Genomic DNA, 15,549 nt, shown 5'->3' with positions numbered 1-15,549 from the left:
TTCCGGAGGACAGCTGTCCTTCTGCTGACCTTGGAGAATCTGGCACCTTGTGAGAAGGTCCATGGTGGAAACATCAGGAGACCTGATGCTGAGAATCACCGCTGACTGACAAAACGAATGTATGTTGTCATAAGCTGCTAGGTGTGGGTTGCTGCAGTAGTGCAGTGACCAAACCAAGCTGGAAATGACTGTGAGGAGATGTGGACAAAGAGCATTTGGACTGTAATGAAGATGGACTGCCAGGCTAGTTTGCTAGGAAGGCAGTGTGGAGTAAAGAGTTCTTACCAAGAGCTAGAAGCACTGAAGTCTGGCTCCTGTACTGCCTTGGATTCTCTAAGAAGCTATGACAAGCCACTTCCCCCTCTTGGGATTGTGGACAAAATTTCCGTTTCTTCAAATAAACATAGAGAGTTCTTATTATGGTGCCAAACTACAGTGTGCTAGGTACACAGGACGTGACAGAGACTGCGGCAGTCTCTGTTTCCAGGGAGTGTACTTCCTACACCATCTCTACACAGCTCCAAGACCTTGCACGCAAAAGCCGTGGCTGCAGGCTAGAGGGAAAGGAGAAGTTCTGATCATCTACTGGCTCCAAAACCCATAAACTTGAACCTTCAAAAGTGCTATTTCAGGGCTGGAGAGATGGCTTAGTGGTTAACCGCTTGCCTGTGAAGCCTAAGGACCCCGGTTTGAGGCTCGGTTCCCCAGGTCCCACGTTAGCCAGATGCACAAGGGGGCGCACGCGTCTGGAGTTCATTTGCAGAGGCTGGAAGCCCTGGCGCGCCCATTCTCTCTCTCTCCCTCTATCTGTCTTTCTCTCTGTGTCTGTCGCTCTCAAATAAATAAATAAATAAATAATTTTTTTTTAAAAAGTGCTATTTCAGAGCTGGGGAGATAGCTCAGTAGTTAAAAGCACTTGCTTCCAAAAACAGTATTTATTTGGCAACATTTTGAGAATTGTAAGTAACTCACTCTCTCCATTCCTGGCTTACTCTAGTATAGACCTTCAGGCCATCCACCTGACATGTTCTCCAATGCCAAGTACAACAATAAGTAAATAATAAATTTACTTCAAAAAACATGAAGTAGAATTAAGACAGGCTACTTTATTTACTACTGATGTCAGGAAGCTAAGCCTAATAGAGAACTGAAATACACATTTAGTTAATTTCAAAAGAAAAATGCTTACCTAAAAAAATAGCTAGGGCTGGAAAGATGACTCAGTAGGTAAGGTACTTGCCTGAAAAGCCCAACAACTCAGGTTTGATTCCCCAGTACCTATAGAAAGCCAAATACAAATAGAGGTGCATGGATCTGGAGTTCATCTGCAGCAGCTGGAGGTCCTGATGTATCTATATTCATATTCTCTCTCTCTCTCTCTCCCCTCTCTCTCTCTCTCTCTCTCTCTCTCTGTTTGTAAATAAAAAAAATTTTAGTCTGCCAATTAAGATACTGGTTCATTATTTCTTAAGGTACATATACTTAAAAACATTTGTAAATTATGCCTATTTCCTGCTCCTCAACAAGGAGAAATAGTGAATGTATGGCAGGATGGTGTGCAGAATTTGAGATAATGTGATACTTTCTATGCAAAGTATAACAAACTGATTTGCCTGCTGGAGTTTATGGAAATGATGCATTTTGTATCACTTAGAGAGCAAAAGTTCTGGTTTCTTTGTGTGCTTTTTTTAATGTTACCTTCCCATTTTGTGTGAAAATCAATTAAGAAATGAGAATGAGCCAGGAAATAAATGATTTTTGAAATATTTTATTCATTTATTTGCAAGAAGGAAGAGAGAGAAAAGAGAGAGAGAATGGGTGTGCCAGGACCTCTTGCCACTGCAAAGGAACTCCAGTTGCATGCATCACTCTGTGCATCTGGCTTTACATGGGTACTGAGGAATTGAACCCCAGTTCTCCCCAGTACCCTTAAGCACTGAGGGTGCGCCTTAACCACTGAGCCATCTCTCCAGCCTCAAACAAGTGATTTTTTTTTTTAACTGAAAACCTCGGTTTTAGTGTTGTCAACCCCAAGTCAAGGACTTGGCTAAGTCAGTCTCCAGTGCTGTGTCCCTAGAATCACCAAGCACACACCACCTTCCACAGACTTCTCTGACAGCTCCACATCATCGTGAAAGCTGAGGTAGGATGGGAAGAAAAGATAGCCTAGACTATTGCAGAAATGGAGACAGTGGGAACCTCCGAGAGGGGACGTTTGGAGAGGATGGGGAAGGGTGAGGAGCAGGGCAGGGCGCACCACATCAAGGAGGAACTTCATAGCGTGCATGCATGCGTGGGGGGGGGGGGTCATGCGTGTGGAGGTCACATGACAGCTTAAGCGTGTCAGTCTTCTCATTTCACCTGGTTTGAGATTCTCTCTCTCCCTTCTCACTCTCTCTCATATTGTCATTGTTTTCTACTTTTTATGTTTGCTTTGTTTCTGCCACTGTGAAAGTCAGGCTAGCTGGCCTCTGTGAGCCCCAAGATTCCCTGACTCTGCCTATAGTTGCCACCATAGGTGTACTGGCTTTACAGATGCCTGAACTGCTTTGGCTTTATATGGGCTCAGGGGGTTAGAACTCCTGATGGATTCATAATGTGATGGTACTGATACTAGTCACCCGGAGCTCTGTGGAGCCTCCTTTCAGCTCTTAGGTGGGCTTAAGTCACTTGTGGGGCACCTGATTATAGTCACCAAAGCCACTCAAAGTTCTTTGTCTTGAAAAGTTGAAGAATTTACTTCACAATAGAGTTGTTTTCTTTGTTTTAAGAGCTTTATTTGCAGGGGGAAGAAGTAGCAAAAGGAGAAGGAGGAGGAGGAGAAGGAGCCACGGCCTATTAGGAGAACATCAGCGCAGATTGGAGTGCCTGGGCTGGGTATAGCAGAAGGGACCAAAAAGTGGTAGCTATTGATGGCTACGATCCAGGGTTTTTATAAGTTTTTCTGGTTGGGGAAATAAGTTCTGTTTTTTGTTGTTTTTTTTGTGTTTTGTTTTTTTAATGACTGGACTAAGACATAGAGAAGTATTGGTCTGGCCCAATCATTAATCCCCACGCTGTGTCTATGTGTCCCTTCCAAGCAAGGAACTACTCTTGACCCCATGGTCTTGGTGACTGGGCTGGGGGGCGGTGGTGGGGGTGCTGTTCAGCACAGACCTGCAAGCTCTACAAGGGAGAGAGGACAAAATCAAGGAGGGTAAACAGCCCTGTTGTCAGGACAGAGTGCTTTCTCATGTGGAGCAGGCTTCACGGGGCGGGGGCAGCTGGTGCCTGGCAACTGGCTTTACTGTTTCTTCCCTGGACACCCTCTGTCCTTCCCCTTACCTGCACTATCTGCTGTCTCATGTCCAGCTTCAAGCTGTCCTCCCTGGTTTGCTGTCTGAACCCCAACATTCACTTTAGCTGCTTTAGTTCCAGGGCAAGGACAAAGAAACAAAACTGCTGCCAAGGAGTAGCAGCCTGCCAAGGGCAGAGCAAGACTCTCAAGGTCTCTTCTCTAACGGCCTCCAGACATGGTCCTCCTGTCTTCACTGGTATTATTTGGAAGTACTGAAAGATGGGGGGGGGGGGGCTTACTTGGAGAAAGTAGGTCACTGGGGGCATGCATGTCCTGGAGAGGCCAGCAGGCATAGGAATTGTTTAGCTAGCACTGAATAAAACTTGAGTTCAATCCCCAAACACTGCAGCAATAAATAAATAAATAACCGCAACTTGAAGAATAGGAAAAAATAATTGCAAATTAGGCACTAGACAAGGGATTATTATCTGGAATATATATATGAAAATTAAAATGTTCAGCCATAAAAAATACCTAATTTCTAAAACAGGCAAGTTCTTCTTCTCAGACGAAGTACAAATGACCAACAACTGTGTGAAAAGTGTCCATCATCACTGGCACCAAGAAAAGGCAAATCAAAGTGAAAATGAGGTATTGCCTCCCAGTCAGGATGGCTATCATGGAAAAAAGTAAATAGCAACAAGCTCTGGTATGGACAGAGAAAGTCACTCCTTTTCTAAGCTGTGTTTTGATACCCGTTATTCACCTCTATCCCCTCCTCCCTAACTAGCTTCTTTAAAATTACTAGCCCACTGTCTTCCACTTTGAAATCAACCTTTTCAGATTGCAAATATGGTGCTTTCCGTGCTTATCTTATTTCAGTTAAAAATAATATCCTTCAGGTCTATCCATTTTGTCACAGATTACAGGATGAAATTAAAAAAAAATTATTTATTTATTGGATAGAGGGTGAGAGAGAGAGAGCGAGTGGCGAGTGTGTGTGTGTGAGAAAGAGAGACAGAGAGAGAAGGGGCTCATCAGGACCTCCAGCTGCTGGAAACAAACTCCAGACATGTGTGCAACCTTGTGCATCTGGCTTACAACCAGTACCCTAATACCACATTCATAGACCCTACATTTTAAAGAAGGAATAGGGCTGGGCATGGTGGCACATTCCTTTAATCCCAGCTCTCAAGAGGCAGAGGTAGGAGGATCCCTGTGAGTCTGAAGCCACCCTGAGACTACATAGTGAATTCGAGGTCAGCCTGGGCTAAAGTGAGACCCTACCTCATAAAAAGAAAGAATGAATGGAAGGAAGGAAGGAAGGAAGGAAGGAAGGAAGGAAGGAAGGAAGGAAGGAAGGAAGGAAGGAAGGAAGAAAATACAGCATTTATCAATTATTTGACCTATTAAATGTTTACATGTGCCAAGCCTGCTTCGGGCTTGGCTTGGAACACAGCAATACTAAGTAGGCAAAATCCCTGTTCTCATGCAGTTTACATTTGGGTGGCAATGCCAAGTGCCTAATAGTTTTGACAAGTTTATAACTTGAGGATATAGAGGGCTATATTTATACTCATGAACACTTATTTGCATAGAAAATAGGAAAGTAAACAGTGAGAAAACAAAACATAAAACAGGATGGATATTAACTGCTGAGTGAGTATATTCTAGAAGTCAGACAAGAATCTATTAATCACAGCCAGTACTCCATTTCAGCTCCAAAATCTGTCACTCAAAAGCCTAAATGGTGAGCTATATCCTCAGTCTTCTTGTTTATCAAAGCAACCATTTGGTTTTCATTTTGGACATCACTGAAATGTATCCACTATAATACCACCGTGCCTTTCTGCAAAAGAAGTCCCTTTTTAATTCACAACCCTGTACTCCACTGCTCTGAGTAGTCAGATATTTTCCCAGCACTTGAGCCAAGGTAAGAAAACCATGTGGCACGTGACCATCAGACACCTCCAAGGAGTGGCCTTATACTCAGAATCCACAGGGCAGCCAGTCCATCCATTCATAGGAAACAAACAGTGACAGGAAAAAAGGAACAGCTGCTGGCTGCAAAAAGCAAACACTTTCATTGTCAGACTCAGCACGGCTCCATCCCTTAATCTCTATCTGATTTACAGAAGAGGCCACTCTTCCAGCATTTTGTATTCCTATATTGAGGCAACTTTTCAGTCTTCCCAGGACTGTGTCTATCTGGCCACTAGATGGCAGAGAAGGAACTCTTCTATGGCCTCTGTTACCCCGAGGGACCTGATTCTCTAAATGAGTGGCATTTATTATTCCAGGTATTCAGAAACTGAACAGATCAAGTATGTCGTTAGTAAGCATCCGTAATAGGAACAAAAGTTATAAATGTTCTTCCCTGCCATCTTAGGAAGTGATGTTCTGGCTTGCAGTGTGGCACCTCAGGAATGGGAAGTAGACATTTGGTGGAAGGAGCCACCAAAACTACCAGGTCTAGGCTTCTGGGTGCAGCTGGGATCCCAGCCTTTGAGGAAGAATGGAATAAACACGGCCTTTCAAAATATTCCCTAATAGTTATATGAATTTTGGTAGTATTTGTAGTAACATCTCCCTGTGTGTCTACAATTTTTAAAACTTGATCTTCTTTCTTCCTTTGGGTTAGCTGAACCTTCACCAGGCCCTTAAAGGGAACACCTGAGCCACAAGACACTAGAGAGGGTATGATGAAGACTGACCTCAATCTTCTATAGCTTCTCTCCCTTCCTCCCCAACCCACCCCCTCTCTCTCTCACACACACACACTCTTCTCTCTGATTCTTATATATTAGTTATCTTTTTCTTCCTTTTCTTAGTGGGCACTGACCTGTAACTCCCAGTACCAGCATGTGGCTATCATCCACAATTAGCTTTTGATCAGAGAGACCTTCAAGGTTTCCTAAAAGAAAGACAGATTCCTGTCAGAGTACTTGATGACCCAGCAAAGGTTAGTGGTAAGACCCTACTGCTGAAGACACTTTATGTGGTTGACATGTAAAATGGAATGGCATGGCTGGAAGCTGGAAGAGAGTCAGTCCCCAGACAGTCAGTGCATCTAGGGCCAGAAGTTGCTACATGGGCGACTGGGGGAAAAAGACCAATATCTGTCCAAGCAACTCATGGTCTAACCTACTTAGCAGCAAATAACCTGTCGTGATGCTCACACAAGTGCAATAGTGGTGCACAGCCATGGTGGGAAACCAACTGCTCTCGATTCGGCTAACCGATCCCCTCAGTGGTAAGGGACCCATAGCTGGAGCTGGGAAACAAGTCAGAACCATATCCAAACATGAGCACACTCTCCATCATCAAGCTACAATCAATCGTGGGATACAAGAGGGCCTATGCCTATTAAATTCTCTATAAAAAAAAAAAGTAAGCGTTATCTCTTTTGTCTGGTGCTAACTTACTCTCCATTGGAGAATCTGCTTCTCTTTTTCAGATAGATGTAGATCCTAATGAGAGAGTCACCTCATCATACCTCAAAAGGGCCCCGGCTGAAACTAAGAACAATTGGCAAAACAAGCAAGAGTGCTGTTTCTTGGTGAACCAGGTACCAGCACAAGGGTGAAGGAGATCAACACAGAGAAAAACCAACTCCTACCAAATCAGAGATCCAGAGACCCAGAGGACCCCAATACCTCAGCACTGAAGCAGACCAAAACTGAACCCAACACAGCTCAGGGAAATTTTGTGGAAGAGGGGTCGGAAAGAATGTCGGAGCCACATGTTGGGTCATGATATGCAGAGACATTTATCCTACCCATAACTGTGGGCTAACTCCACAATGCATGACCCATATACCTCAACAAGGAAGGGCCATGGGGAGGGGGTAGGTCACGAATGAGCCTGATAAGGGAACCAAACTGACTGTATCCGCTGAGTACAAAACTAATTAATAAAAAAAAAAAATTTTAAGGGCAACTTTTCCATTAAAAAAAAATCTCACCCTCACTTGATTGCTCACCTGAAATAAAAGGTAAGAGTTTGTTGCAGAAGACATCACCAGCTGCCAACACAGAACATCAAGAGATCATGCTGGAACCTGGAAGGAAGCCAGTTCCTAGGTGGCTAGCCTATATACTGCTGAAAAGTACAACATGTGCTGCTGGGAGAAAATGGCCACCACCATTGTGAACAGACAGAGGACCCTGCTATACAAAGTCAACCATCTGGACAAGATGTACACACCTGCGCAATGGTGGCATCCAGCCTAGGCAGGTAACCAATGACTCTAATGAGCTAAGAGACTGACTCAGGGGAAAGGAACTCATAGCTGGTGCTGGAACCAAGTCAGAATCCTATGGATATGAGGGTTGTGGACTCCACTTTGAAGCTCCTACTAGTTTTTGGCCAAAAGAGAGGCTACACCCATCAAATCTCTCCTAAGTAACTATACTTATCCCCTTTATCCCACGCTGCTCTCACTCTCCATTAGAAAATTTGTATTTTTTGTTGTTGTTGTTACAGAAGGCAGCAAACCAAGGACAACCAGTCAGGAGCCAAGTGAAACCACAGAGGAATTGGCAAGTTAAACAAGAGTGCTACTTCCATGGCAAACATGGTAGTGCCTGCACCAGGGTTTTGGTGATAGACACTGAGGACACTCAAATGTACCAAAGAAGAAATCCAGAAGTTGCCAAGAGCTTAACACTAAAGTAGATTTTCAAACATGCCCACCAAGGCTCAGGGAACATTGTGGAAGAAGAGGCAGAAAGCTTGTAAGAGCCACAGAGTGTGAAGGAGTATCTAGAGGCATTGACCACCCCCCCCCCCCGCCGCCACCACAATGACTGCGCTCTCACAACTCATAACCCACAACCCCATGGAGAGTGTCACCAGCCCCAATGAAGAGTGCCCTCAGTGAAATGGGGGCAAGAAGGAGGGAAAAGGTACCAACACATGGGACAGTCAATGCCTCTAGATACTCCTTCACACTCTGTGGCTCTTCCAAGCTTTCCACCTCTTCTTCCACAATGTTCCCTGAGCCTTGGTGGGTATGTTTGAAAATCTACTTTAGTGTCCATATAAAGTTTGTACTTAATCACAATAATAATAAACTCACATAAACTGCAGGTACCAAAAGCCATTGACATGTGACAAAGTGCCATTCTGTTCTGGTTATGACAACTATGTCTCCCCACAGGATTTTCACATCCTCATCCCCATATTGCACGTACACTGGCAGCCCTGGGGTGTGTCTTCAGGCTGGACACATGCTACTTCGGTCATCATTTTCAATAGTTTCTTCCTATTTCAGGAAAAGAAAGAAGTATTAAAAGTCTTTTCAAAGAAGAATCCATAAACTTCAGAAAGAGATTCTTAGCAAACACTTAAAACTTTTCCTGAAATAGGTGGATGATACAGGGATGGGCAGAATCTTAAGCATTTATATTGGAGAGCCTATAAAATATCATGGATCAGCAGAATGTTGTCAGAAATGTACATAAAAAGTAATCCGTACACAATAAGACAATTTACTTGTCTTTCTAAGGGATGAGAAAGTGGACATTGACATAAAACTCCCCTATCTGTCCTTTAGAAGGATGGGTGATAGATGATAAACCCATTGACAGACTTGTACACATTATATGTATTTTAAAATATTTTGCTGATAAGTACAATGATTGAGATGGGGAGGTAATATGATGGAGAATGGAATCTCAAAGGGGAAAGTGTCGGGAGCTGGGTGTGGTGGCGCACGCCTTTAATCCCAGCACTCGGGAGGCAGAGGTAGGAGGATCACCATGAGTTCGAGGCCACCCTGAGACTACAGAGTAAATTCCAGGTCAGCCTGAGCCAGAGTGAGACCCTACCTCGAAAAACCAAAAAAAAAAAAAGGGGGGGGGAGTTTCGGGGGGAGGGAGGGAATTACCATGGGATATTTTTTTATAATCATGGAAAATGTTAATAAAAATTTAAAAAATAAAAAGTAAAAATAATATTTTACTGATTACAAAAGAAATATGTATTGATCATAGAAAACAGACAAAATAGAGCTAGGGATATAGCTCAGTGGTACAGAACTTACCTAATATTGCAAATGCCTTGAGTTCAACCCCCAACAGTACAAAAAAGTAAATTCCAATATAAAAATAATCATTACATGGATTTTTTTGAAATTTATTTTGTTCATTTTTTATTTAGTTATTTGAGAGCGACAGACATAGAGAGAAAGACAGATAGAGGGAGAGAGAGAGAATGGACACGCCAGGGCCTCCAGCCACTGCAAACGAACTCCAGACGCGTGCGCCCCTTTGTGCATCTGGCTAACGTGGGACCTGGGGAACTGAGCCTCGAACCAGGGTCCTTAGGCTTCACAGGCAAGCGCTTAACCGCTAAGCCATCTCTCCAGCCCCATTGCATGGATTTTTAAAGGCTTCTTTTTGGATTTTTCTCCAGCTGAACCTATTTTCGTAAAATTGGTATAATATTGTACACACAGGTTTTTGTTTTTTATTTTACCTAGCATATATTAAGTGTTTTTAAATATGTTTACTTAATTTTCAAGAGGAGAGAGAGAGCATGTCAGCCAGGGCCTCCAGTCACTACAAATGAACTCCAGATGAATATACCACTGCATCTGATTTTACATGGGTACTGGGAAATCAAGCCTGGATTGTTAGGTTTTGCAGGCAAACATCTTGACTGATAATCCATCTGTCCAGCCCTATTAAATGGTTTTAAATATAAGCTATTAAGTAATTACAGTATTCCATCACAAAGGTGCATGTTGTTGTGTGGAAGTAATGTAAAGCATGAGTTACTCGGTTAAGGCTATAAACTAAAGCACAGCTCCTGGAATAATGGTCTGGATATGTTTGCTTCTCATGATCAGTCCTGGAGTTCAGACATCAGAAGTTCAGAGCTGGCATGTCGGCGCTGCTGTGTCAGGAAACACAGCGATTCTAGGACAGATAATAATGCCACTAGCCCCAAGTGTTCACCTCAGTTACATGGTCCAGAATAAGCAATCATTACATCAGTATTCTAGTCACTGGCAAAAGAGAAATAGGAAATGGAGACAGGAAAGCATGGATCCTCCAGAGGCAAACCTAGAATTATATAATTACTTCTGCTCACATGCTATTGGCAAAAGTTAATCTTGTGTCATACAGTGCTGATTTATTGGAGGAAGCTATAAAACACAATTAGCTGCCAAAATTCTGGATAGCTAATAATTTGGTTACTAAGCCAAAGAAGAAAACTGAAAGGCACTGTAGGAGTCGGTCACTCATTTGACATACACTGATCATTCTCAGTAATCCTTTCACCTGTTAATTCCAACATGGCGAACGCCTCCAGGTTTTGTCCTATAAAATATTGGTTTAAGAATCACAGTCAAGATTCTGGTGGCCAGAATAGAAAAAGACAGGTCATTTGTAAAATTTGAAGATTTATTTTGAGATGTATAAATGTGATATGAGCACTTTATAAATATTTAGAATCAGTTAATTTTAAATGATACAAATGTAAATAATTAATGTCCAATTCCCCTCTCAAAACCTGTCAGCATCCCGCCATCACGTCCATGCTCCTCCAGAGCCCTGCTCCTGCTCTCCTCACCCCCAGAAGCAACGGAGCAACCCCCTGCCCAGAGCCACGGCATCAATGCACACTATTCAAGCACTCCCTACCAACCAGTGACTCCAGTCGCCACTGAACTCCATGACACACGGGGAGATGCGGTCTGTTGGACAGTTTCACTAAGGCAGTGTTAATCTCACTATTCAGAACTTGCTTTTGTCCTAAGGTTATTTTTCTTGATTCTAAGAACCTTTCAAACTCTACACTTGAATAGACTAACCCCAGTCACTTTCTATGACCTACCCATTCTGACTCTTCCCTCCAGTCCAGTACAAGGCTAAAAACCAGTTAGGATCATCAAGTGGGTAGGACCCTTTGTCCATCAAGTCCCACAATATGCATGTTGTTTTTTAACCTTTCTCTTTCCTTCACTTTTTAATCTCTGAATCTTTTCTTTTCTTTTTTGTGCCACTTTGTCACACATTTAGCCAAATTACTAGGTCTGAGTGACCACCTAGTCACAGGTGACTTCTTACTCAGGGCCCCTTAGTTAAACCCCAAAATCTTTGCAATCATGTACAACACGATGTACCCTTCAGTAGCTTCTGGAACAATGTGATGAGTCCCATCATCGAGGAATACAATTGCCATGCAAAATATATAATACCACAACAAACAATCTCCTTAAAGACTATGCCACACATTAAAATATCAGCTGAAACACACAAACTTAATCGAAATAACAATCAGTCAGAGGCCCACAATCCCAGCTATGATCTCATAAAATAAATTTCTCAGATCATTGGAAAAAACTGACAATGTAGAAAATCTTGCTCACAGACCATGAGGTGATGCAGTCAATGTTTACTAATAAAATGCCACTGTCCCTTCAAACACAGAATCTTCTTAGCTTTTGCCTTCAGTTTAGGATGTGTGAGAATGATGAGAATGGAATGGCCTGGAGGATAAATGGTAGAAATGATCAGGTAAATGGCACTGGCTCTCTGGTCATTCCGTACGCTAGAAGGGAGATAGAGCAGGACTGCGACTGAGTATGGAATGTAGAGGACGAGGAAATAGACCATGAGCTTCATGGCCCCGACATGAGCTTCGGTCTGGGGATTCCAAAAGCCAGTGCTTCTCTGCATCCTCTGGACATGTCTCCTCAATGAGTGGATCAGCAAGGAAGCAAAGGTCACATTGAGTATAAGCTGGAGTAATGAACTCAAAACCAAAGAGGATACCAAAGTCACGATGCCGTCCCTGCTGCCAAGGGCCGTGTCATTTCTCCCAGCCACATGCTCAGGAGAGCGGGCTACGGCCCTCAGTCCAAGATTCAGGAGGGTGGTGAAGATAGAAACCAGCACACAGGTCAGCAGCATCCTGGTGGTCTTGGTAGAGATATTCCGTTTCAGCAGGAGAAACACTGGGTGCCGGAAGTTGGTTATCTTTACACAATACAAGCTGTTGAGCAATGTCACAAACCAGAGACTGCAAGCATCCAAAAACTTCCAGCCCAACACAAAAAGTGAGGGCAAGAAGAATGACCTTCCATGGTTTGAATACACGTAGGTGATACTCAGTAGAAACAGTCCCAGAGTGAGGGATCGGGTGAGCCCCAAGCTGAACAGGATCCTCTCGGAAGAAGAGATTCTGTGACTTTTAACCCAAGTCATGAAAATGGCCACTGTCATAAATAGATTCACAATGATTCCTACACAATTAAAAATAATGGTGACAGTGAAAACAGCTATGAACAGCGGCGGAAGCATCTTGGCCCCCTGGCGATCCGGCAGCTGCAGTAGAAGAAATGCTGACCCGTATAAACGGGCACCAGCACGCAGCCTGGAAGGACGGATTTTTCCCAGTGTGGTAAGTGACTTGTTGCTGCTCTAAGAGGAAGCTGCTTTTACTAAGATGCAAATCTTCCAAAGATTGTGTTACTATTTCTTCATCCCCATCCTTTATTCCTTAGAAATGCTTAATTCTAAACAAGCCTAGGAAAACCTGGGAGTCCATTCCTCTAAGAGCAGGAGGGCCATATACATAGACACAGAAGACTCCCAGAACTTCAAACTCCAAACCAGAGCTCCGCTGTTACTTGTCACTGTGTCACGGCACAGCTTACTTACAGAAACCATGTAATATTGTGAGCACCCTCATGCCTTACTCCTCCCTCCCGTCTTCTCTCTGAATATCCAGGATTATTGGAATCCAACTTCTCTGCCTCCTATGTGACGTTGCTGCAGCCATTATTTTTTTTCCAATTGTCATTCTAACCATACCCCCTTCCTTCTATCCTTTAGCATCTAAGGTGATTTACCATACCTCTCTACATAAAAGTTCAAGAGCATGATCTCACCTTGATGCATCTTTTCATAATTACTTTGCGTTCCCTTATTAGCCGAATATCTAAATCTATGCCACCATCAATTGTTATATTCTGGATTGTGCCTAGAAAGAAAGGTTGGTCCTTTCACATGCTTCTTTGATAAATCTGGATTTATGCTTATATCACACAGAGTATTTTCTCTTAGGCAGTTATTGCCAATCAAAGTACTCTGGGACAAAATAATACAGCAATGTTGTAGTCACATTAGTGTTGGAAATTTACATTCAGGAATGCCATTCTGCCTCAGCCAACTATGTTCACAAAGTTTAAGAACTTTTTGTGATAATAAACAATATTTTTCTCATTGGCTTTTCAAAAATGTCCAATGAGAAGTGAACAAATGCCTATGTGAGTGTGGTCATCTGAATCCTAGATCTGAAGGAACTCTTTCTTCATAGAGTAGCAGAGGGCACAGGATGGAACCTGGAAGACCTCAGAGATCTTCTTGACCCTGCCATGGGACTAAATCTGTACCATTATTTAAATAGAATAGATATTTCTATTTTAAAATATTGATTAAATCTCAAACTTCATACATGCATCTTAGCAAGAGGGAGGGAAGAAAGGAGGAAAGGGAGAGAGGGACAGAGAAGGAAGAAAAAGGAGAGAGGAGCAAAAGGGAGGGATGAGAGGATGGTGTAGACATGCTGCTCTTTTACACAATCTAAAAAGAAAAAAATCGGGCTGGAGAGATGACTTAGTGGTTAATGTATTTGACTGCAAAGCCAAAGGACCAAGGTTTGATTCCCGAGGAACCATGTAAGTCAAAGGACCTTGCTTTGACTCCTCAAGACTCCGTAAGCCAGATTCACAAGGTGGCACATGCATCTGGAGTTTGTCTACAGCAGCCTGAGGTCCTGCTGTGCCCCTTCTCTTCCTCCCTCCCTCTCTCTAGTGAGCGCTCTTCCACTGACATTTCTCAACGTGTTTTACCCCTTCAAAACAACCTTATGGAAGCAGGCCATAAGAAGTGTGGTTCTGGGGCTGGAGAGATGGCTTAGCGGTTAAGCGCTTGCCTGTGAAGCCTAAGGACCCCGGTTCGAGGCTCGGTTCCCCAGGTCCCACGTTAGCCAGATGCACAAGGGGGCGCACGCGTCTGGAGTTCGTTTGCAGAGGCTGGAAGCCCTGGCGCGCCCATTCTCTCTCTCTCCCTCTATCTGTCTTTCTTTCTGTGTCTGTCGCTCTCAAATAAATAAATTTAAAAAAAAAATTTAAGAAGTGTGGTTCTCACCGTGGAACCAGGCAGGACCAAGTGCAAAGCAGACAGTGTCTGCTGGTATAGACTTGGCGCCACGGGAGGGTCGGGAAGAGCTCTATAGTCCGAGGTCTTCCAGGCTCCGTCCTGTGTCCTCTGCTACTCTACGCAGAAAGAGTCTGTTCAGATCCAGAATTGAGATGACCGCACTCATATGGGAGCATCGCCACAAATGTCTGCTTCAGCTTCTTGGTCCCCAGAATAAGGATAAATGAGTGGCCAGAAGGATATAGCATTAAGATGACTTCGCCGATCATCTTGGCCATCTTCACTGATGGTAAGAAACGGCTGACTGACACGATTATAAAGGAAAGGAGGTAAAGTAGGAGCGTCACGAGGAAGGAGAAGATGATTCTGAGGGCTCGCCGGTGGGCCTCGGTGTTCCGGTCTCCAGTGCCGGCCCCGTGGTGCCCCATGTGCTGCGTGTGCCTCCCCAGAGAAAGGAGCAGCAGAAAGTAGGCGGCGAGGGACAGGATTAAGGCAGGAAGCTTCCACAGATTCCCAAGGACGTGGAACAGATCGTATTCACTTCTGTCCCATCCCAAGGGTTCTGTCACATTCCCTGTGGTACTGATTTCCAGGAGGGCAGAATAGATCTTAAATTCATTCATCAGAGACAAGGTGCTCGCACAGGCTATGAGCAGTGAACCCCGCAACATCCACACAACCGCCAGGGAGGCTCTCCACTTGAGCCAGAGGAAGGCAGGATGAGAGAAGCTAGAAATTTTCAGGCAGTAGAGAACACCAAGCGAGGTGATAAACCAAATGCTCAGATGGTTTGTAAATGTCCAGAAAATGTCTATGAGCTGCATTCCTGTTCCCCAACTGTGCTGGTCATAAGAGAACACTATTAGAAGACCATCGATCAGGATGATCCACAGCAGAATAATCCTGGAGAGGGCCACAGAGGTAATGATGAAGTCAGGCAAGGACATTTTCTTGCTCTTGAGCCAGCCGCCACCATTGACCAACACAATGAAAACGTTCCCCAGATTTCCAAGGATGAACTGAGCAACAATCAGAATCAGGAACACCCCTTCAACGGGTCCCACCATGTCAGTACTTTCTCTTGATGTCATCTTG

At 43.8% G+C, this 15,549-nt stretch overlaps 2 protein-coding genes across 2 annotated transcripts; both read right to left on the bottom strand.

Moving 5' to 3' along the window:
- Positions 1 to 11,676: 11,676 nt before the first annotated feature.
- Positions 11,677 to 12,591, bottom strand: Tas2r4 (taste 2 receptor member 4). The gene has a single exon (XM_004661086.2). It carries the CDS (start codon positions 12,589 to 12,591, stop codon positions 11,677 to 11,679), a length of 915 nt encoding a protein of 304 aa, XP_004661143.2.
- Positions 12,592 to 14,570: 1,979 nt separating this feature from the next.
- On the bottom strand, positions 14,571 to 15,521 carry Tas2r3 (taste 2 receptor member 3). Its single transcript, XM_004661087.2, has one exon. The coding sequence runs from the start codon at positions 15,519 to 15,521 to the stop codon at positions 14,571 to 14,573; it is 951 nt and encodes a 316-aa protein (XP_004661144.2).
- Positions 15,522 to 15,549: the final 28 nt, after the last annotated feature.

This window comes from Jaculus jaculus, chromosome 10 (assembly GCF_020740685.1).
Source record: "Jaculus jaculus isolate mJacJac1 chromosome 10, mJacJac1.mat.Y.cur, whole genome shotgun sequence".
NCBI lineage: Eukaryota > Metazoa > Chordata > Mammalia > Rodentia > Dipodidae > Jaculus > Jaculus jaculus.
This window is presented reverse-complemented; position numbering and strand designations above follow the sequence as displayed.